This window comes from Populus alba, chromosome 9 (genome assembly GCF_005239225.2).
Source record: "Populus alba chromosome 9, ASM523922v2, whole genome shotgun sequence".
Classification (NCBI taxonomy): Eukaryota; Viridiplantae; Streptophyta; class Magnoliopsida; order Malpighiales; family Salicaceae; genus Populus; species Populus alba.
In genome coordinates this window covers 6,396,104-6,420,591 of record NC_133292.1, presented here as the reverse complement: position 1 = coordinate 6,420,591, position 24,488 = coordinate 6,396,104, and the positions used below count along the sequence as shown (strand labels likewise).

The 24,488-nt window shown below is 33.4% G+C and overlaps 3 protein-coding genes across 3 annotated transcripts; all 3 read left to right on the top strand.

Moving 5' to 3' along the window:
- The first annotated feature begins 1,056 nt into the window (after positions 1 to 1,056).
- LOC118027662 (cytochrome P450 705A22-like) lies at positions 1,057 to 3,044 on the top strand. Its single transcript, XM_035031071.2, is given in 3 exon segments — positions 1,057 to 1,590; positions 1,592 to 2,143; positions 2,232 to 3,044. Coding segments are annotated over 3 exon segments (1,590 nt in total). The 5' UTR covers positions 1,057 to 1,224; the 3' UTR covers positions 2,904 to 3,044.
- A 4,833-nt stretch (positions 3,045 to 7,877) lies between these two features.
- LOC118027663 (cytochrome P450 705A5) lies at positions 7,878 to 10,012 on the top strand. Its single transcript, XM_035031072.2, has 2 exons — positions 7,878 to 8,879; positions 9,061 to 10,012. The coding sequence occupies exons 1-2, from the start codon at positions 7,971 to 7,973 to the stop codon at positions 9,688 to 9,690; spliced, it is 1,539 nt and encodes a 512-aa protein (XP_034886963.1). The 5' UTR covers positions 7,878 to 7,970; the 3' UTR covers positions 9,691 to 10,012.
- Positions 10,013 to 16,577: 6,565 nt separating this feature from the next.
- LOC118027664 (beta-amyrin 16-alpha-hydroxylase CYP87D16) lies at positions 16,578 to 20,178 on the top strand. Its single transcript, XM_035031073.2, has 9 exons — positions 16,578 to 16,898; positions 17,778 to 18,108; positions 18,338 to 18,487; positions 18,659 to 18,907; positions 19,019 to 19,108; positions 19,207 to 19,285; positions 19,376 to 19,482; positions 19,629 to 19,756; positions 19,863 to 20,178. Exons 1-9 carry the CDS (start codon positions 16,687 to 16,689, stop codon positions 19,954 to 19,956), a joined length of 1,440 nt encoding a protein of 479 aa, XP_034886964.1. The 5' UTR covers positions 16,578 to 16,686; the 3' UTR covers positions 19,957 to 20,178.
- Positions 20,179 to 24,488: the final 4,310 nt, after the last annotated feature.

Genomic DNA, 24,488 nt, shown 5'->3' with positions numbered 1-24,488 from the left:
GAAAGAAAATGCCTGGGAACCTGGGCTGAAAATCACACAAAAGCCAGAACAATATTAGCAAGAGCCCAGAGGAAGATAAAGAAGGTAACAAACAATAAAACAGGAGGAGGCAGAAGCACATTACCAGAGAGTTAAAGCCCCAAGTCCAACCAGAAATGATGCGAACATGGATGGCAAATCAGTAAATAACTGCATATATTACTAGCAATAACGATGGCGTTATATCTATCGTTTTCATCCACAACAGATGATCAATTGAATGTAAAATTGTACATTCTTCTTCCTTAACATTTAAACTCCTAAATATTAATGTCCAGAGAGGTTCTTGGTTTCCCTGAACGAAAGGGATAATCGAAGGGGAACTAAAAAGAAGAAATATTTTAATTTCGTTCCATTTGGCTGGGGAAGGAGAATATGTACCGCTTCAAACATGGCCTTCAGTTTAATGAAGAAACAATTGCATCTTTAATGGGAAGGTTTTTGGTGTAGATGGGGAGAAGGTTAACATATCAGGCATGACCACTTTGAGCATTCTCGTCCACTTTTATGTCTTCATGTGATAAACTCCAACCATTTGCTGCTTGAGCAGCCCGCAAACTTAAACCACTTTTGTGTCTAGATTTTGAAAACTTTATATCCGAAATCCAATTGACAGGAATTACTGGTTTTATGCAAAGTGGACAAGCAATTAGGCTATCGGTTTATGATCAGTTCTATTGGGCTAAGCAAATGCTTCAGAAGAATTGTTTTCTTTTCTTTTCTTTTTGTTGCTGTGTTGATGAGAATCTCCTGTTGGAGTTTTCACTATAGATTTAACAATGAAGAACACTGTCCAAGCTGTTCAGTGTAGGTAATTACATAATACCACAATCTCGAAGGAAGCCTTGTTCAATTCCAAGTTTCCTGAGACTTGTCATTTGCAGACTATAGCTGATTCTTTTATGCATAGATTTCTTTGTATATCTGTTAGTTTGTCTTCGTTTCTAAATCTGTTTTAAGCTTGAATATGGTTTTTTCTTTAGTTGACTTACTGTACTGGCTCCATATTTCTCAAAAGAAAAGTAAAATAATCACCACAGATTTTTTTTTTCTTAAGTAACACAGGTGTCTGTGTCTGGCCAGCGCAAACCTCGACTAATTATTTGCTATTATTTGTTTGCTATCGTAGTTACTATACGGGCAATAATTTGCGAAGGGATACATACACAACACAAGGTTCTAACAATGGCTGCCATGACTGATGTCGAAAACTACTTCATTACCTTCCTCCTTGTGCTCACCTCAACCTTTATTCTCCAGTACATCTTAAGGAGACTAACAAAGCACAGCACCCATCTTTGCCTCCCTCCAAGTCCTCCGGCACTTCCTCTCATCGGTCACCTTCATTACCTAAGTCCAGCAGCATATAAATGCTTGCACAACCTCTGCTCCAAATATGGTCCTCTTCTCTATCTTCGTCTTGGCTCCTTCCCTGTCCTTCTTGTCTCATCCGCTTCAATGGCCAACGAAATCTTCAAGACACACGATCTCAATTTTGCATACAAACCAAAATCTCCTTTCGAGGATAGTATACTATTTGGAACCTCAAGTTTTTTTTCATGCCCCGTATGGAGATTACTGGAGATTCATGAAGAAACTTTGTCGAACAGAATTGCTTGGAGCGCGACAACTAGAAAGGTCGCGGGGCGTTAGACGAGAAGAACTTGTTCGTTTTTTGAGAAAAGCGTTCGAGAAAGCTAAAAAAAAGGAGGTTTTAGATTTGAGCAAAGAGATAATGACACTAACAAACAATATTACGTACAGGATGGTGATGAGTGCGAGCTCTTCAGGACAAGATAATGATGTTGAAAAGTGTGTAGGGCTGGTGCGAGAATCCTTTCAGCTAGTAGCTAAGATGACTTTAGCAAATCTTTTAGGCCCTTTAAGAAAAGTAGGTGTTTTCTTTTTCCGGGAGCAGCTCTTGGATGTACCAAGAAGGTTCGATGAGTTGCTGGAGAGGATCATGGAAGAGCATGAAGAGAGGGCAAGAAGAGATGGCGGTGAGATAGAAAATAAAGATTTGATGGATATTGTCTTGGAAGCATATCACGACAAAGATGCAGAGGTTAAGATAAGCAGGAATCAGATGAAATCTTTCTTTCTGGTACCATCTAATTTTCCTCTGTCTTTCCATCTTCAATAGAGATCAAGTGAATAATTCTGTCTCAAAAACTTTTTTCTTCCTTGTGCAGGATCTCTTCTTCGGAGGCTCTAGTACCACAGCACATTCGATGCAATGGTTAATGGCAGAGATGATCAATCATCCTGAAGTGTTCAAGAAGCTTAGAGAGGAGATGGACTCTGTTGTTGGAAGAGATAGACTAGTGGAAGATTCAGACATCCCAAGTCTCCATTATTTGCAAGCTGTTGTGAAAGAAACACTTAGACTACACCCACCAGCTCCTATAATTACCAGATTAAGCCGTGAAGATTGTAAATTCGGAGGATTTGATGTACCGAGAGGAACTCTGGCAGTAGTCAACGCGCATTCCGTGATGAGGGACCCAGAAGTATGGGATAAACCAGACGAGTTCTATCCTGAGAGATTCTTGTTGGCCATCCCCAAAGAAGAGGCCGATGAGAAAACGGGAAGAAAGGGCCAAGACCTCAATTTTTGGTCCTTCGGTGGGGGAAGGAGAAGGTGCCCTGGTGTAAACTTGGCCTTCAGTTTGATTAATGCTACTGTTGCTGCCATGGTTCAATGCTTTGACTGGAAGCTTGATGGAGCTGAATACATGGCAAGGGTTAACATGGAAGCTACACCAGGGGTGACTATGAGCTTGGCCCATCCACTTCTATGTCTTCCCGTGGTTCATTGCAACCCATTTGATACTCCTGCTAAAGATAATCAGGCAACAGATTAAGGGCGATCCAAGTTAATAACGTGTTTGTGCTTCCATTGTTGTTGCTTCAATTCTGTTAATTGTAAGCCTACCTTCAATAGTTTCTGGAAATCCTTGTATATCTATGATTCGGTGTAAAATAAAAGTCAGGATTCGAATTAATGATTGTCGATATTTTCTGATCAAGATTATCATCAAATAAATGTCCATTGGCTAATATCATGACATTGAAGTAACTGCTAATTGTAAGGAATTATTAACACCCGGTCATAATAATAATAAAAGCTGGTCACTCAATCGGACGGGACACCTGTCACGTCATAGAAAATAACATTACCAAGGAGCAGCGCCATCCTTTCCCGCCGCGAAATCCTCTCTCATCCATCCCGCTTCTTTACGTCTCCCGCCGCCAAATCCTCTCTCACCCATCCCGCTCCTTTACATCTCATTTTTCTAATAATGGCTTTACAGCTGGTTTAGTATTGTTATATTCGTTGTTTTGAAACCCAGCCCCGCCGGCTAGGTTAATCCCAAGCTAGAGCGGGGCCAGGTTAAAAAAATATAAAAAAAGAAAAATTTGGTGTGATCTTGTATGACCCGGTCGCAAACCAGTTGACTTTTTTTTTTTATCAAAACGATATCATTTTAATTTTAAAAAAAAATGACCCAACTAACCCGGTCAAGACTCGGCAACCTGGTCAAAACTTGAAACCCGGGCCTTGGACCGGACCAAGTCTTAAAACTATGATTATATTGGTGTTTTTTAAGTTTTTTTTATTAAATATATTAAAATAATAATTTTTATTTTTAAAAAATATTTTTAATATTAAAATTGTTAAACAACCCAAATTATACGAGAATAAATATGATCGTGGTTTTAGAAAATAATATAAATAATTTATTGGGATCTCACCTAATAATTTAAGTTTTTAGGTTGAGATAGTTATTTGATATGATATCAAAACCTTGATGACTAAGTAATTATGATTTTGAATTTTATTATTTTTATTTATTTGATAAAAAATTAAACATAAGATAATATAGATTTGTATAAATTTCAAATCTAACAAAATTTTATTTAAAGAAATGTGTTAAAAAATAATATAAATAATTTTCTTAAAACCTTAAGCTGAGATGGTTCACTTTGTACTAAGTTATTGTTTTGATTTAAGTACAAAATAATTATATATAGACAAAAATCATAGTCGTTCCTCATCCGTTTTCTTTAAATAAAATAAAAATAGAAAAGCACATGTGGTGCTTGGGGAAGATTAGGCCATGGCAAGTTGAAGGATTTGGCGTTTATCTATCCGGAACCTGTTTATTGTTATCCGTTGGATTAAAAACGACAAAAGAAGTTGTCTTCACTCTGTCACGGTGACACGTAGATGATCTTTTATTATTTCTTCCTATCCCGGTAGATATTATTACTTATCTTTCACTAGTTTTTCTTTTCGTGTGATGCCGTGAGATCTTTTTTAAAATCAAAATTGATTTGATTTTGTGGTTCATTAAATAAATATTTAATTTTTTTAAAGATATAATTCTAAAAAAAAAAATTATTTCGTCAACATTTCGTTTTATTAATTATTATTTTTATATGAAATTATTGTGATTCCTTTATCAACGGTTGAGTTTTTCAATATAAACTTAAAATAATTAAAATTAAAATTCGTAAGAATTTAAATGATTTAAACTTAGAATAAAAAAATGTATTTTTTTAGATAAAATTCATTTTTTATTTTAATTATTATGTTATTGTTTTAATATTTTAAAACAAATATCATCTTGATTTTTTTAAAGTCAAATTATATTTTTATTAATTATTTAATTTATTTTTAAAATTTTCAACTTTGACCTATTCATATATATATATATATATATATATATATATTGTTACTTAAATACCTTTTTTACATTAGTTTTATTTTTTCCGTGTACAGTTCAACAAACATGGGTGCTCCAAGTCGAATTTCTCAATTATTTATTATACTACGTATAAAATAAAGAAATATTCTACTTTTGAAAAATAAGACCGTATTCTTTGCTAATCGTGCTCAATGAATTTATACGGTCTTAGTCTAACGCCATTCTATATTATACAGGCAGCTAGGATCGATCTATATTATATGCGATTCAGTGCAAGCCAAATGCGACAATAACATTAATTAAGAATTCTGACAGAGTTTACCCACTGCAGCCTTGCTCCGTCTAAAATTAATTCAGAAATAAATATTTTATGCTCCAATCAAACTCGTGGCTATTAAATCTGTCCTCCAGGACTGGATTTCCTGGCCTGTCATGTGATTTTATGTCCATTTTTCAGGACTCAAAACTCACCAGCTGTCACGACTGACATGAATTTCTTGTTCGTATTACAAATGTATTTTTGAAGATTTTTGATTTTTTTAGTTTTAAATTATTATGTTAATATTAAAAATAAATTTTTAAAAATATTATTTTAAAATATTATTAAATAAAAAACACATTAATAATCCTGACACGCACTTGTATTCAGAACTGGCCGAGTTCCTTCCTCATAATAATGATCCCCATGGAGAAAGAAGAGCAGGTCAATACAAAAGTGGCGGTGGGTCCTTCGTCGTTAACTCTGCAAAGCCCCCAACTCCACCATTCCGACGAAAACCATAAAGAGAGAAGAAAAAGTCATATTTGTGGCCAATAGCGGACCCTCAGACAAATTTCCATCGACGGCACTCCAAAAATTCTACGCAAGAAGTTTTCCACTTTCCGCAGCTGGTTTTCTACGGACGATACAGTCAAAGGCAAAAGGATGGCCTGACCTGACCTTGGCATTGCCATGGAGTTTGAACTCCCAGCAGAGGAGCAGCTACCTGGAACGCGCGTCGATGGCTGGAAAAGAAGTGAATGTTGAACTTGAAACAGTGACAAATGATCAATAATATGCTTTTGGGAATCTTTTCTGTATTTTAATCATCGTCAAGGAGCTTATCCAATTTGCTGGCTTATAAACAAGAATCATATGTATTTAACTTGTTTGGTGGTATGATTGTGATTTTTTTTTAAATAAGTTTTTATGTTAAAATATATATTAATAATATTTTTTTTATTTTTTTAAAACTATTTTTGACATGAGCATATGAAAATAATTTAAAAACACTAAAAATATATTAATTTAAAGTTAATAAAAATATAAAAATATTTATTTTTTTTTAAATATTTTTAAAACCTAAAAACAAATTTCACTCCAAAAGGAACTCAAACGGTACACGGATTGTGCTTGATGAATCCTGTGTCAATTCGATGGCCTGGATTACTTTTTGATAAATTAATTGGGTTTTTTACTTGAAGATTTCCTCTTCATGATCCCCAAGTAAAACAAAAAAAATAGAATAGTTTAAAATTACGTTTTAAAAATATTTATTTTATTTTTTATTTTAAATTAAAAATATTTTCAAATCATTTTAATATGATGATATTAAAAATAATTTTTAAAAAATAAAAAATATATTATTTTAATATATTTTATAATAAAAAATATTTTAAAAATCATTAACAATCACACTCTCAAACACCCTAACAAGTTTGTGAATTGACTATGGTTACAAGTGCATGGAATTACAGTTTTTCTCAAAGATTGGTTTTTGATTGATTTTTTTACTACGATTAAACTAAGGAGATGGGTTAAGTTTTAGTCTTTTGATACACGAAAATTGGTTAACAAATGTACTTTATTGTAAAATTTAAAACATATAATAGTGGTCCACCTTGAATAACTTGGTTTTTCTGTGCTTAATAATTTCTTTATTACTTGCAAAGCAATGGAATTGGACCGGGTTTTTTTGACTTGAAATCTTAAAAGATTTGCATAGAATGTCGGACTCGAATTTCAGGTATTCAAAGAGGAATTCTATGTATTTTTTTCTTTCTTTTTTATTATTATAACCAATCGAGAATAATACCAATCACCTCTTGAACCACAAGGTTCAAAGCCAAATCCTGTGTTCAGATTTGACAATTCTCAAAGGACATTGACAACGTTGACGTTTTCAATATAGTCAACTACGTATGCCTTATGTATGTATGTACGTATGACGTGTATTTATCAATTTCACTATTCGAAAAAAAAATAAAAATTGAGTGTGGATGTAGATTGACACGAATCAAAACAAAAGGATAAAGAAATTTATTATAAGTAAAAATCTTAAAGATCAAGAAACTTTAACCATGAGAAGATTTTTAAAATATTTAATTTTTTATTTATCCAACTTTCCTTACTTAAAAGATTATTATCACAACATTTTTTTATAAAAAGAATAAAAAATCCTAATAATATTGGATAAGAAAAAAAAAGCTATTATTTTAAATAAGGAAACTAGAGAAGTCTAATAATATTGAGTATAAAAAAATAAATAAAAAAATAAATTTCTAAAATGGATAAGAAGAAATAGAAATATTTAAGAAAAATATTTATTTCTCCACAAAACTCTTGCATCCGTCTCCTTAAATTAAAAAAACCTCGTTCTCGAGTTCAGATCTCGGTTATAAATCATCCTTCTCCACAATGAATATTAGGGTAAAATTTTCTAATTTGAAAACCATTCTTACCATCATGAAGACGTCCAATGTAATATTTTCAGGGAAGAACCTCCTAAACTAAATAAATTGAAATTGATATATGAAATATTTAATTTTTATTTATCAAAAAAATTAAAAACCCTAATAATATTGAATAAAAAATAAAATACAAAAAATATTATTTTTAAATAAGAAAAATTGAAAAAACTAATAATACATAATAAAAGAGTAAAAACAAAAGATAAAACTTTAAACTGAATAAAAAAAGAAAAAAATATTTATTTTTTCAAAAACTCATCCTTTATTGATCCTTGGAAAGTATGCATTGACCAATACAAAGCTCCTACTTATTCAAACTAATCAATGATGACTCCTTTTTTTTTTTTAATAAAAAAATCGTGAGAACATACATGACTCCACCCTTGAAATGAAACATGCTGAGAGATAAGTTATAAATGGAGGATTCAGTTCAAAACATAATTTCACCCATTGAATGTCAGCTACCTTTCTCTAAGCCAAATAGCCACCATGACTGTCATTCAATATTTTCTTGCCTTCCTTGTCCTCTGGTTTATCACAATCTTCCTTCAATACATCTTCAAGAGAGCCGGCAAGAAACCTGCCGGTTATTGCCCCCCTCCAAGCCCACCCACACTTCCTTTGATCGGCCACCTCCATTTACTAACCCCTGTAGCATACAAAGGATTCCATGCTCTCAACAATAAATATGGCCCTCTCCTCTATCTCCGTTTGGCCACATATCCTGCTGTTCTTGTCTCATCAGCTCCGGTGGCTACAGAAATCTTCAGAGCACAAGATGTCCATTTTGCCTCTAGAATAAAATCCCCTTTTGAGGATAATTTACTCTTTGGAAGCTCAACAAGCTTTTTCAATGCCCCATATGGGGATTACTGGAAATTCATGAAGAAAATTTGCATGACAGAATTGTTGGGGACCAGCCAGATGAAGAAGTTAAAGAATGTTCGACGCGAAGAAGTTGTGAGGTTTTTGAGTAAAATGTTGGAGATAGGTCAGAAAAATGAGGTTGCAGATTTGAGTGCTGAGGTATTAACACTAGCAAACAATAGTACTTGCAGGATGATTATGAGTGCTAGGTGTTCAGGGGAAGATAATCAGGCTGATAAGTGCAGAGCGCTGGTGAGTGAATCCTTTGATCTGGCTGCAAAGCTTGCTGTCTGTAACTTGTTCGGTCCCTTGAAAAGGATAGGTATCTGGTTCTTGAGAAAGAAAATTGCTGACGTGCCTAGAAGGTATGATGAATTGTTTGAGAACGTCATGGTAGAGCATGAGGAGAAAGCAAAGAGAGAAGGTCCTCACATGGAGAATAAAGACTTGATGGATATTCTTTTGGAAGTGTATCATGACAAAAATGCTGAAATGAGGATAACCAGGAAGCAAATGAAGACGTTCTTTCTGGTAATTACTTTCTCATCCCTTTCACTTCTTCATTAATTAGTCTCTCCTTCTTGTCTTAAATAAATCACTTAAAACCCTGGATCTATATGAAAATTGTGATGGATATGCATTTTAATGGAATTGCTATTTTCTTTCTTCAAAAAATAAAAAATAAGTCCCTTAAAAAATTGTGTTCTCTCAGGATCTCTTCACCGGAGGTACCAGTACTACAGCAGATGCCATACTATGGATTTTAGGGGAGCTTGTCAACCATCCTGCAGCGTTCAAGAAGCTGAGAGAGGAGATCGATTCAGTTGTCGGGACAGAGAGACTTGTGGACGAAGCAGATATCCCAAACCTGCCTTATTTCCAAGCGTGCGTGAAGGAAGCAATGAGACTACATCCACCGGTGCCTTTGTTCGATCGAGTATGCCGTGAAGACTGCAAACTTGCAGGATATGATATACCCAAAGGAATCACAATGATAATGAACGCATACTCTATCATGAGGGATCCAAAGATATGGGACAACCCTAATGATTTCATTCCAGAGAGGTTCTTGACTGAACAGGACAACACCAAGGGCCAAAACCTACAGGTTTACGTCCCTTTTGGCGGGGGAAGGAGAATGTGCCCTGGGACCAACATGTCCTCAAGTTTGATCAATGGCAGTGTTACAGCTATGGTTCAATGTTTTGATTGGAAGGTTGTTGGAGGAGATGGCCCAGATGGATCAAAAGTTAACATGGACACTAAAGCTGGTGTGACTATGAGCTTGGATAAGTCATTCATGTCCAACCCTGTTCTCCACCGCAACCTGTTCTCTGCTTAAATCCTCTGAGAAGAATCACCCAATTTTATGCATTTGTTCTTCCTAGCTATATTGTTATTTTGCTTAATTCTAAGGATTCACTCTCTCCATACAAATCACCACCCTTGTCTGTGCCAAGCAGTGGTTCTGGTATCTTTTATTTTCTGTTTTCTAGGTTTTCAATCAAGTTTTTTGCACAGGAAGCAAATTCGAGACCTGTCCTCTTTCCCTTGCTTTATAAGATCATGTTTAGATCTTTTACAGAGTCTATACTTTTGTTAAATAATGTAAATACTTCAAATATAACGAGAGAATAATAGTATTGACATGTTGATCCAGTTAATGAGTACTTGGTACCTTGTGTTAGAAACATTTTAAGGAGAAAAGTGAAAATGTGAACATGAGAAGCATGATGTAAAATAAATTTTATTTGTATAAATTTTATTTTCTTAGACTTGAACTTAGACTTGCAATACTACAAACATATATGCAAAAGACTTAAAAGATAAATATATTTTTAATAATTACATACATAAAGAATTAAAAGATACTTTGAATAAAAACTTTAAAATTAATTCAAACACTCCTCCTTAATTTTAAAATTGTCACAATTCTTGAAATTTAAAATGCCATGGAGGATCCTCTTAGATAATTTTCAATGTTTTCTTTCATACTTTTTGTCATATTGCATCCATAATTTATTTCTAACTTCCATCTTCTTTCTATTTTTGTTTTAGCCACTCCTTTCATCATGGATAGCTAATGATATTCCATTGCCATTTTTTTAATTTTCTTTTCTTCAATTATTGTTTATTTGAACATGGCTATTCCTAGCTATTTTTATCCTCTTATAGTTATTGCTATAATTCTTTAGCTAAACATTTCTTTTTAATATTTAGCTTTTAAAGTGACCATTCCATTTCTTTAAGTTGATGCCTTCTTTTTTTCATGGCTCTTTGGCTATTTCTCAGGTCTTGTAGGGAGAGTTCTCTTTAAAAACTTATTAAATTGAATTAGCTCTGACATCATATTAGAAATATTTGAAGAAAAAAATTGAAAATAGAATATGAAAAGCATAGTAAAAAATAAGTTCCATTCATATAAATATTATTCAACTAAAAGAGAAAGTTTAATGGACTCCACTTCGAATTACAATACTCCAAATATATATTTATGCTAATTTAGGATAATTCAAAAGATTTAAAAGATAAAAACATTTTTAATATATATATATAGCTGGAAGAACAAAAAGACACTTTGAATAAAAATTTTAAAATTAATTGCAACACCTTGGTGGATGATTTCTGCCATTTTTTCTATCTTTGTTTTATCATTGTAAATTCACCTACAGAATATTTTCCATGAAATTTGAACATTGCAACAGTGGGCACATGGAATATCATGTTCGCATTGAAAAATCTTGAAGGCGTCAATGCCATCGAGATTTTAAAAGTAGATCATACTCCATGGATATTCAATGTGAGAAATTTGGACATGTCCACCCCAAACCAGAGGATTTTGATTCAACTTTTAGAATTCTAAAAATATCCATAATTTAAACCAATTATTTACTATGACCTAAACGAACCAAAAGCTAATACAGATAATGTTGGTTGGTGAAGTGATTTCAACGTTAATACAGATAAAATGACAAAGGGGTAAAATGGTGGTTGGTGAAATTGAAAATCATAAAAAGGAAAGTGTGCAGTGTTGGCATCTAGAAGAGAGAGAGAGAGGGTAGGTGTTTTTATCCCAGTTCATGGAGAAGGAAAATAGCACAGAGAACGAGAATAATACGAGAAAGAGATTGGCGTGGAAGAAGCCATTGATGACTAATAATGGTTTCGTGGACCTTGGGAATGGTTTCGAGACTGATTCTCGACATATTTTACGAGTGTCTTACTTTACGAAACCAGCACACTAGATCAGGCCAATCAAAAGCAAAGGCACTAACACTTGTTTTCAGGATTTGCTCTTCAATCATCAGGTTACAAACGTGACCAAGGAAGGATATTTAAATAAAGCTTCTTCCAGGGCCCACAAACACAGGGCTTCCTCGTCTTGTCACCAGCTTGATGGAGGAGATTTTGGTCAAACACGTTGCTTAACTTTTGATTAGTTCGAGTATCTTTATCAGTACAGTAGTACTTGTTTTTCAAATAATTTTTTGTACTAAAATATTAATTAATAATATTTTTTTATTTTTTAAAAATTATTTTTAATATCAACATATCAAAACGATTTAAAACATATAAATCATATTAAATTTTAACATATATTTTTTTTAATTTTTTAGAAACACGCTCAACCATGTTCCCAAACGATTTCGAAATGGTCTCAAAGTTTCTTAAAAGATTTTTAAAAGCTTTGTTTCTTATATGTGTAAATTTTTATACCAGTTAATAAGGGTTTTACAAGTTTTTTTGAGAACGCGATGTAAATTGTAATTTTTAAAATATTTTTATATTTTTAGATTGTTTTGACGTGCTGATGTTAAAAATAACTTTTTTATTTTTAAAAAATTATTTTGATGAATTTCTAAGTTAAAAACACTCTAAACCGCCAATATTATTACAATCTCAAACACATCCTAATAAGCTCTAAATAAATTGTTCCATATTTGGCATATTTTTTCTAGTTAATCTAAGGCTTTTTTTTTTTTTTTTGGTTTAGATCTCTTCAATTATTTTTATAACTTTGTTTATTACGTTGTTTTCCTGATATACAAATAGCCTTAAGAGCTATAACACAGAGTTAGGATTATTGAGGCTATTAGAAGATAATTATTCAGTAATCTTTAATATTATAAATTAATCATTTTTTATAAAATGTCTTATACATAAAATTTTGCGAAATTGAAGATGTTTCTTTTAAATAAGTAGAATATTTAATTTAATTATAAAATATTTTACAAAAAATAAACACAAAAAAACTATCTATAAAATATTTTTATGCAAAGAACACTTCCGTTAATTGTTTTTTCAAGGACCATGTTAGTATTAACAGACAAAATAAATAAATAACTAAACAAATGACACATCTAGAACACATAACAAACTAGAGCAGAGAACGTCTAGCTTGCATTGGCAGAGGATTTAGGGGGTGATTCGCACAAGATTCAAGAGTTTTAAAATTTTAATTTTTTATTTTAAATTAATTTTTTTTATTTTTTAAATTATTTGTGAAAAATAAATTTTAAGAAATAAAAAATATTATTTTAATATATTAAAAAAAAACATGTTAAAAGACAATCTTATCATTATCCTCTGAAAGCTCCTCCGCCTTTGACTGCGGCTAGCCCCGTCTAGTGTTCGAATTTGACTAAGAAAAAATAATCTATATAACTGAATAATTAATTGGAAGGTCCTTCGACGATGAATCTAGTCAGTCCACAACGAACGAATTAGATTTGGACAGTGATCCCCTGAACACCACAACAGTAATTAGGTCCAAGTAATATTTTTTAAAAATATATTTTTTAATTTTTAATTATAATTTTTAATTATTTTAATATGCTGATATTAAAATAATTGTTTTAAAATAAATAAAAATATTATTTTAATATAATTTAAATTAAAAATTATTTTAAAAAATAACTGTTGTAATTGTAAAGCTACCAAACACCCCTGAAAATATTAGAGCTCCCATAAGGAGAAGAGAAAGAATTTAATTAGCAATTAACAAACTGGTCATGGAAAGCGGCGCTAATTATTTGGTGAAATATATGATTAATAATAATCTTAGGATCACACGAACAGTGAACATCACTTAAATGCTAAGGATACTTATCGAATTACTGTTCTTATTAAATCTTGTTATTAACTCATGTGACATATTCATAATTAGTAAACATTAATCTTAAAATCAAGATATGTGATATTTATCATTTTTAAAGTTGTATACACCTATAACGTATGGACACGTGACTTGTAATGAAAAAAAAAAAAAACTCAATAAAGAACTCTTAATAACTTTTCTCCCGTTGTTTTTTTTTTTTTTTTAATTCTCAAATTTAGTTATTAGATTTGATGTGCTCGATCAATGCTTCAAATAATCACGAACTTAGATCTAGCTATATGATATTCTAAAATTCAATTTTTTTATACTCAATCATTGATTTTTTTTTTGGTGTGTGTTTTGCAAGTTTGTTCAAGGATCTATGATGCATTAAAGAATCAATTAATTTACAATTATGTTTGGATTTCAAGTTGTGAAATTGTTTGATCTTTCAATATTGATGAGAGGATTTGATATTTGATCATTATAATTTATTTTTTTTAATAACATGGATGTTATGGTAGCTTGTATGCATTTCAACTAATCTTATGGGTCTTGAAGTTAACAATCATATAAATTTCTAGTAGCCATGAGATTTATGAGATTTAAACTGGTGATTTCTAGAGAATAAATTTAGATTCTGATCAATTGAGTTATATTTTTTAAAATTAAATCTTTAATTTTTTCATAAATAGTATTGTGTAGTCCGACTTGTTCAATTAATAACACATGACAAGAAAATTCTAAGATTGAGACACATAGAAAAGTCTCCAATTGTAAACAATTTAAAAGAGGAAACTCATTGAAAAGTTTTTAAAATGGAGAGGACAAGCGTACAATTTGAAATTTCAATACTTACTATATTGGGTTGCTTTCATTCGAATAGATTCAATTTTCGTATTTTTTTTTCCAAGTCTTATGAAAATTATAATGATAATGTTCTGTCATTATTATATATTAATAAAATTACATTTTCCTATCAACAATAACTTTAGCATTCTTATTCAATGAGAATAACATCAGTGCCTCATCTAACATATTTATTAGCATTTTTTAGACTTTTCTTTGATTTTGACGTCGTGCTCAATGAAATATCATGGTAGCATTTATTATTATTATTATTATTATTATTTATTTCGTGTTTTTTTATTTGATAATAACATATTTAGTATTAAGAATACTGTGAAAGAAAACTATCCAAGATATTCTTTAAATATTTTTCAAGATGATATATTCTCAGGTTTAAAAAAAAAAATAGGTTTCATATAAATAACTCTACATCTAGCATCTTTCCTATACATATAAAATACATATATTTTATCATCTTAATTTTTTTGCATACTTGTCACTTGCTGAAACAAATTTAAATAATGGCTTAAGCATTAAAGTGTATCTCATTTCATGAGAGACTTGTTTTTCATGATCGAGACAAGTCAAAAACTCACCAGCCAATAAAAATTTATTTTTTTATGAAGTTTTTCCACAATTTTTTCAATAACGTTGTTAGTGGAAAACTGAACAAAAACTACTCCATTCCCTTTTAACTTCTATAAAAAAATTCCCTTGGGTAATAAGATCCTAGCACATGGGATAGTAATTAATCTCCTCACGGGGACTCCAATTCTCTTATGTACCCAATAATTGTTCTAACAAATACAAATATTCAATAATATTGTTCTAGCCATATAAGAACAACTCTACTTTTTTCATTACAACCAATAGAAAAGTCAAGTAATAGGTGCACAAAAACAACTCCAATTTTTTTTTTTTAAAAAAAACTAGATAAAACAAGAAGCCAAGTAGGTACATCACTATCATCTTTTGAATTTTTTTTTAAAATAATGCATCTTCATGTCACACTCTTTGGCACGCCTAAGAGAATGACCATCCTCCTTAGGCATGGTCATTCTCCCTCGGATCTAGTTTAGGGAAAGGGCTGAGCCTCCATAGACCTAAAAGAATAACTATCCTCCCTTGAAACATACAAGAGAATGATTGCTCTTCCTAGCTAGGCATATATAAGAGAAAGACCCTTTTTCCCTGAGTTTAGCCTAGGGGAAGAGCTTAGATTCTATAGGATTAGCTATATTTGATATTTTGAACCTTAATTTTTTACACTTTTTAGGTGTATAAAAATCTTCGAGGGACTCACCATATTTCTATTAAACATTAATATAGATGTAATGGATATTTATACCTCATTAAATGCTATTAGGATAAAATTACATTCCAGACCCTCTTCTTTATAAAATAACAAGACTCATGTGCTATAAATATATATACTATGAAACTTTTAAAACAAAGGTTAATTCTTTATTGTATATATACTTTCATAGCATTTTTGTATAGAATATTCTTGTATTTTTTTATTCTAAAAATATATTTATTTAAGTATTGGAGAGTTCCTACCCCACCAAAGAGGACTTTTTGCAGATTCTAGATACAAGTCATCTTGACATACAAAACACCTAGTACAAGCTATCAACCTCCTTAGCTAAGAAGAATGGATGAGATTATTAGTACTAATTGATTACCCGGTCATTTAATTTGAGAATTCTATTTCTAAACGACTTGGATTTTTTAGGACTTCATTACTTATATATCTTTAGCATTATTTATATATTTTTTAATTAAGTAGTAGTATTTGTAGTTATTGGATTGCAATCAAATTTTTAATCCTTGACGATAAAAGAATTATGAAGGCAACTGTGTGTATCAGATCAAGTATTTATCCAAATTGAGGAAAAAAGCTATTTACTCGAAGGAAAAATCTTTCCAATATTTCAAGTAATAATTACTTCACTTCTTTTGTTTTAAGAAAATAATTAAGTGTTTCTGACTATATAATAGATTTACAGAAAATGAAATAATAATTCATGGAAGATAATAACTAATGAAAGAAAGTATAGCCCTTGCTTTGCATTTAGACTTCTGATTCAAGACGCCAAGCCATCATGGAATGATGCTGCGGGTTAGACCATCTGCTGAACATATACTGTATTTTATGCTTTAAGGAACGTACCTGATTAAAAAAAGGAAAAAACAAAAACAGAGGCTGCTTTATTTGTTGGAACAATTGGGTCTTTAGATTCTTTAAGGCCGCCCTTAGGTCTATTTAAGCATCATCCTTCGCTGATTTTTCCAAACTCAACCTTCACTTCTAATACTTGTGCTATCCTTTGCTTCTCTTCCCCACTTCCATTATCCTTCGAGGGAGAGATAAAGCAAAAAAGGCACAAAATGTTGGGAATTGGGTTGGTCCTTGTAGCCCTTTTCGTCATATATTACACTCATTTGCTTATTAAATGGAAATACCCAAAAATCAATGGAGTTCGAGTTCAACTCCCTCCTGGTTCTATGGGTCTGCCTATCATCGGAGAGACCATTCAGTTACTCATTCCAAGCCATAACTCCATAGATATTCACCCATTCGTCAGGAAACGAATCCAAAGGTAACATGGGAGTATATATTTATTATATGTTGGTCTGATTTGATTGTCCCATGATCAGCCTCTTATATATATATAAGCAAGAGTGCTAATCCTTCAACAAAATTTCTCTTTCCTCTTCAGCCAAAGCATGCCTGAGCTGCTAAAAGTTAATTTTGCTGGTTTTCTTTCATATTTTCGATCATAATTGCAGGTCTCTGCGCTAGTTGTCACTCTAACATGCAAATTACGCCATGTGTACTAGTTGCTAGCTAGATTTTTCATGTTTTTCCACGAATTACATCTCATTTAGATTACGATATATCACATCTCCTTTTTTCCAAGCCAGTTTGGGGCTTTCAGGCTACTGGTCTTTCTTGACCTTCGGTAGTATCTTTGGCTCATGCTTTCTTTCGTCAAGTTTTGGACGTACGATTTTGGAGAGTTTGAAAATTAAACTGCAGAACTTGGTTAAATATTTTGGTCTCCATTATTTCTCAAAATATTACGATTTTGGTTTATTGAATCATATTATTTTTACAAAAAAAAAAAAAAAACTCTACTTTACGCATCAGAGAACGCATGAAATTATTGTAGAAGGGATATTAATTAAGGTTGAATATTTGAGAAAAGAATTCCACAGCAGTTAACTTATGTCGAAGCCTGGAACTGAATCAGAAATTCAGAATTTTCAAGTCCCACTTAAAAAAGAGCGAGAGGAAGTGTTGCTTAGCTATTTTTTTCACAATTTGTTGTGAAATGGATTGCATTTCTAAATATTTGGTCTATATCCCGTTTTTTATAATGCTAAAGATATAGCGGCTAACATATTTGTCATGGCTAACTAATATGATAATCTTGGTCTACATATATTTCATTGTTTTTGAACATTCCTTGTTCAAGGTATGGGCCCATTTTTCGGACAAATCTGGTTGGAAGACCAATCATAGTCTCAGCTGATCCTGAAGTCAACAAGTACATCTTTTCCCAGGAAGGCAACCTAGTGGAGATGTGGTATTTGGACTCCTTTGCCAAGTTGTTTGCATTTGAAGGTGAATCCAAGGTTACTGCGATTGGTCGTGTGCACAGATACTTGAGAGGCATTACTTTGAATCACTTCGGTGGTGAGAGCCTGAGGGAGAAGATGCTTCCTCAAATTGAAGTCGCAATAAACAATAACTTGTGCCGGTGGTCCACTCAGGGACCTGTTGAGGTTAAATCAGCTATTTCACGGGTAATTAATTACCATTTTCTCTTAGAGCTGCTATTTAGAATAACACTGCAAATTTATCATATGGATCTGATATTCCTCACATGATTCACATCAAGTGAGATGTAGCCTTACTAGCTTGTTTTTCATGGGATATACAATTGAGTTGCGAGGCTTAGCAAATATTTAATTACAGCATTGTTTAATTAATTGTTTATGCTCTTGATTAACTCGGCTTTCTGGCGTTTTGTAGATGATTTTCAACTTCACCGCGAAGGTTGCATTTGGTTATGATGTTGAAAACTCAAAGGGGGAGAAAATTGAAAACTTGCCCAATTTCATTAAAAGTCTCATGTCCTTTCCCTTGAATATTCCTGGCACTACATTTCACAAGTGTATGAAGGTAAGGGGAATATTTGTTAGAATTTGAAATTTCTTTCTCGGAAGATTCTCAAGAAAATTAATCAACGAGCTATATTGTTTAATTATCATCCACTCAAATTATTACGGATATTTCGTAAGAAAAACTTACCTCTCCGAAAAGCAATCATCACGCATCTCTTTATTTATCCAGGACAAAGAGAAGATGTCGAGCATGGTGAGGCATATAATAAAAGAGAGGTTTAATTCTCCGGATAAACGTCCTGGAGATTTTCTTGATCAAGCTATTAATGATATGGCATCAGAGAAGTTTTTGACAGTGGATTTTATTGCTGAACTCGCTTTTGGGATTTTATTCGCCGCCTTTGAATCTGTGTCAACAACGCTAACACTAGCTATCAAGTTTCTTGCTGAAAACCCTCTGGTATTAGAAGAGTTGACGGTACGTACGTGTATATAATAATTCCATATAACCAAATAAACCATGCAAAGTTCTTACTCATTATATTGAAAAAATGAATCCATGTTCTGACACTTGTAATTTATTTTCCAGGTCGAGAATGAGGCAGTTCTAACGAAAAGAGAGAATCCGGATGCCCTGCTGACATGGGAAGAATACAAAGAAATGACTTTTACACAGAGCGTCAGTACCCTAATCTCACCTGTTAAATCAATCTACCTAAGCTTCAAGTATTGAAATGTTATTTGTGTTTCTTGCTTGGATGTGTTTTCCATGAACAGGTCGTCAACGAGACGCTTAGGTTGATGAATATTCCACCTGGTTTATTGCGAAAGGCTTTGAAAGATATTAACGTCAAAGGTAGGCTATCTCTCTTAATTTGTTTTCTCTGCTTTCAATATTAATTACTTGATTTGATTGATTTAGCATCTTATGATCTTCACCTTCCAGGATACACAATTCCGGCCGGTTGGACGATAATGCTTGTTACGCCTATTGTTCACCTGAATCCTGAAACATACAAGGATCCACTGAAGTTCAATCCATGGCGCTGGAAGGTGTGCCATTTTATAATGAAAAGCTTTCAGGATAAAAACAAAACAAAAAAAACGGAAATTCATGTCTTCTCAAGAGTTTTGAATATGTTTTTGCAAGAGTCCTGATAAGTTGCTGATTTTTTTGTATTATTTAACCTAACCTACAGGATCTTGACCAAGTCACTGTTTCCAAGTCTTTCATGCCATTTGGTGGCGGGACGAGACAGTGTGCTGGGGCGGAATTCAGTAAAGTTTACATGGCGGCCTTCCTCCATGTCCTGGTCACCAAATATAGGTGTGTGTGTGTGTGTATTATTTTTTTATTTATTTGAGAAAAAATGTAGCCTACCATGGGGATCGAGAATCTAAGATGATTATGCTCCTGTTTATTAATGTAACAGATGGGCAAAGGTGAAAGGAGGACGTATCACTCGAAGTCCAATTTTATTATTCCCAGATGGTGTTCATATTCAGGTTTCACCAAAGCATGGTTGAATTCGCAGAGGTTGATTGAAAAATAAATGAATATCCTTTTCAGAAAAAAAAAAAAAAAAAAGAAGAAGAAGAAGAAAAGGAGAGAGAGAGAACAATTTGTATCCAATCATCTGTAGGCAGCAAGGAAAAAATAAGACAGGGGCCATCCCATTTTGTTTCTGTCTCTTTGTACGGGCAGATACTTTTTTATTTGGTTATAGAAATTTATTGGCTTTACGGGTACATTTTGCTTAAAATATTTGGCATTGCAGAATATGTTTTTAAAAAAAATTAAGTTTTTTTTCAATTAATTTTTGTTGTGTTTTGATATTAAAATTAATTTTTTTAAAAATATTATTTTAATATATTTCCAAAAAAAAAAAAACTCTAAAAAACCAATTAACTATTTTGCACAACTCACTGCTTCCTTTCTGCATAAATAGATTAACAAAGCTATCTATCAATCTATATGAAACGGAAGCAAGTTCCTAATTTAATTCCATAAGTGTTCTCCACGTTTTACTAAAATGCTTTAATTTATTTATAAATATTTTTTAAAATTACAAAAAAGAGAGTAAAAAATTAAATTCAAATCATAAATGTTTTAATACTTTCTAGTCTAAAAAAATAAAAATAAAAAATATTCTAGAATATGTAGAGGGTAATTTTTTTTTCATCGTTATATATATAGAGAATATTTATGTTGAGATTGAGGGAATCTTTGAAATATTAATCATTTTTTATGTTTTAAAAATAATTTTTTAAAAAATTAAAAAATTGTTAATTTTTTTTCTTTACTTCAAATTAATTATTTTTTATGTTTTTAAATTAATTTGATGTACTGATATCAAAAATAATTTTTAAAAAATAAAAAAATATTATTTTAATATATTTTTAAATAAAAAATATTTTGAAAAATAATAACAACCCCATTTCAAATAGACATAAAGGTGATGTGGTCGACCAGCCAATTAACTTCACGTTCATGTTATTTAATTATTCAATTATTCATTCTTTGTCATGAGGCTACTTTTTTTCTAATGAATTTTAAAGTTTTCAAACTTTATGTTTTGAAGAGCGGAGTAGATTGTTAGTTTTTTCTGCAACATGTTAAAAAAAGGGAGGGAAAGGAACATTTTGGTCCCTGAAGTATATATTTACTAAAAAATAGGCTCTTAAAGTGGATATAAATTAACACGGCAGATTTTGAACAAGGCGTCAATTAACGTCTGAGTTTCCAATAGGTTTGAATATTTCATATGCATCGTAGCAGCAAGAATTTTAGATGAAAACGACATAAAAAAGGGAGATTGATTGATGTTTATATGTAATATTTTTGTTGATAAACTTTTGATCCAGTTTTCTAGCTCCAAATCAATAATTTTGTCTCTTTAAAGAACAGTTTGGATGCAATATTTATAGCTATCGAATTTAGATCCTTTGTAACGTGCTTTGTCATGTATACTCACCGGCACCGGCACAGGTATACTCGATAACGCACGTCGCCTGAGAAAGTAGCAGACAATGTTCTTGTTTATTATCCAGCAGCCAGGCTTGATCGGAGGTCGGTTTTGCTGGCTCGTAATCATAGCTCAAGTCGACAAAACAAGCGAAAGACGAAAGATCTGGTTGGTTTCTTGCTTAGAAATGGTGGTCTCAGCAGTGAAGCACTTACGCAGAACCTGTAGAATGCTTCCAAGACCAATAATTGCATTGCTGACACTAGAAGCTCCCGTCGTCGTACGTCTTATAAGTTTCCTTCGGCCTAATTAATTAATTAATAATAGTTTTATCTTTACGCATATTGTCTAATTGTATCCATGCCACCCACCCAAGATAATATCTAAGGATTTGTGGGCCAGGCCCATGATGAGGGGACGCATGAATCATGGTCTGCTATTAATCACCTTTTGGACTGGGGTTCTAAGCAAGATGTGTCACAGCTTTTTCAACCTTTTGTTAAGTCAATGACTAAAATAACCTTCTTCCTGTCCGTTTATGAAACCTTTTTCTCCGTTACCCGTGTTTATCCTGTCCGCCTCTCTGAGCCTTTTCTCCGTTGCCCGCACAAATCTTGCATTACCGCTGCTGCTGAGTTTGTATGTCAATGCGAAGGGGAAGAGGAGGGAAGAAGATGGGAGGGGCAGAGGAGAGAGAGCGTGGCAGTTGTGTTTTTTAAACGTCAACCAAAGCAAATCCTTTAATCAACATTACAATTTCTTCTTTTTTAACTAAAGACCGTTTTTTATATATCTTTTTCAACAAAAAGAATTTACGTTAATTCATGTATTTTTATGGAGTGAATTTGATTCTTGTACAAGGCAATTATTGATTCAGGCCCCCTCATCCAACGACTACTGTTTTACATGTTTTTTCCCTTTACTTTCTTTTTCATTGGTGGAGAGAAGAAGGCAGCCTTTACCACCGACTACTGTTTTTTTTTTTTTTTTTGAAAAAACAGTACCGATGGAAAGGGACGTATCTCTCCACTGGCCTTTGAAGAAGACGATCATTTTTGTTGGAATATTGCCAATTATGTTGACATTGTCAAAGAAGGAGGCTTGTTGGTGGCAACCACCAACCTTGACTTTGGTAGCCACCATTGTTGAAGAAGAGAAGAAGTTGGCAGCCACCTTTGTTGAAGAAGAGATGAGTTTGGCAGCCACCATTGATGACAAAGGAGCAAGAGGAGCTGCCATTGATGCCTATAAAAGAGGCATGATCTTAGAGAGCAAAGTGGAGAGAATTGAGAGGAACACTAGAAAGAGAAAGAAGAGAGAGAGGGCGTGTATTGTTAAGCTTTTGTTTTAATTGTAAGCTTCGGTTTTGTGTAATAAAACAGTGTGTTTTATCCCCTCTGAGTGTTTCAAAGCCACCACCAGTGGCTCCTCCCACCAACAATTGGTATCAGAGCCCCGTTCGTCGGAAAACAGAAGTGTTTTGGGGTATATCCGAATTTTGATCATTCCACAGTGTAGAGCTCATCAAGACGAACTCACTGCCGCAAAAATCATCCAAATCGGAGTTCAGGGTAGCCCACACGCGCCGCCTGAATATTCAGCCAGATCGCCCACGCGCATCCCACGCGCCCCGAGGTTGAAGACGACTGAGCCACACGCGCGCCATATTTGAGTCGCGCCGAGCCGTATACGCCGAGTCCAAGCCGAGTCCAGCCGAGCCACAAGCCGAGCCGTACTCGCGCCGAGCCGAGCCGCATTCCAGCCTCAGCCGAGCCGAAGGCATATTCCCAGAATATTCTCGGTTCAACCCAGCGAACCGCCCGCCGTACAGAATTGTTTTTTTTACCGGTTCACCCATTTTTTGACCCGATTTCAACAAAGTCAGACTGGTTCCCGACTATTTGGACCATTCCGGATCGATCTACAGTGTCCGTTTGGTCAAATTCGGCTCCCAAAAGGCGATATAGTCATTAAAAGAGCAAGATGACTACAGAAGGTACACATACACTCATCCCTAAGCTGACCAAAGACAACTATGATAGTTGGTGCATCAGATTGAAGGCATTTCTTGGGTCACAAGAGTGTTTGGATATTGTACAAACTGGTTATGATGAACCAGAGTCCAAAGAAAGAGAAGATGCTTTACAAGAGGCTCAGAAGCAAGCCTTGAAAGTCAACAGAAAGAAGGACAACAAAGCCAAGACCATCATCTACCAAGGTCTTGATGAAGATACGTTCGAGATCATAGCTTTCGCTGAAACATCACATGATATATGGGAGGCTCTCCAACAGAAATACAAAGGTGCTGACAGAATCAAGAAGATTCGTCTTCAATCTTTGCGAGGTGAATTTGAGTTATTACAAATGAAGTCCTCGGAGTCTATTTCTGATTATCACACAAGGATTATGGTGATAGTCAACCAGATGAGGAGAAATGGAGAAGCCATCATCGATGCTCGAATTACTGAAAAAATTTTGAGATCCCTAGATCCAAAATTCGATTTTGTTGTTGTCGCAATTGAAGAGTCCAAAGATGTGGACAAGTTGACGGTTGATGAGCTTATGAGTTCTTTGCAAGCTCATGAGCAGAAGATTGTAAAGCGAAATGGAGATAAGGCAATTGAGCATGCCTTACAAGCAAAGCTGTCTCTCAAGGACAGATATGAGCAAGGGGAGACTTCATCAAGTGGCTACACCACTCAAGGAGGAAGTCAACAATCCAGAGGAGGATTCCAGAGATTCCAAGGAAGAGGTTCTTGGAATACAAGCTTTAGAGGAAGAGGTGGCAGAAACACCACCAGAGGAGACCGAGGACAACATGCATTCACTCCCAGAGGAAGAGGAGGCGGTTACAATAACCGTGACAAGAGGAATATCAAATGTTATAGCTGCAATCAATTTGGGCACTATAGCACTGAATGCCGATGGAAAGCTCCGTTGGAGATACGTGAGCAAGCTAACTATGTAGAGAAGGATGATAGAGAAGAAACTGCATTTCTTGTCCAACAAGGACTTGATAAGAAAAAGGAGGACATATGGTATCTAGATACTGGAGCCAGCAATCACATGTGCGGCTATCGAGAGTTATTTAGT

Coding starts and splice junctions, on each gene's coding strand:
- LOC118027663 (XM_035031072.2), top strand. CDS start 7,971: ATGACTGTCATTCAATATTTTCTTGCCTTCCTTGTCCTCTGGTTTATC. Junction 8,880..9,060: donor AAATGAAGACGTTCTTTCTG/GTAATTACTTTC, acceptor GTGTTCTCTCAG/GATCTCTTCACCGGAGGTAC.
- LOC118027664 (XM_035031073.2), top strand. CDS start 16,687: ATGTTGGGAATTGGGTTGGTCCTTGTAGCCCTTTTCGTCATATATTAC. Junction 18,488..18,658: donor CATTTCACAAGTGTATGAAG/GTAAGGGGAATA, acceptor TTATTTATCCAG/GACAAAGAGAAGATGTCGAG. Junction 19,286..19,375: donor GAAAGATATTAACGTCAAAG/GTAGGCTATCTC, acceptor TTCACCTTCCAG/GATACACAATTCCGGCCGGT.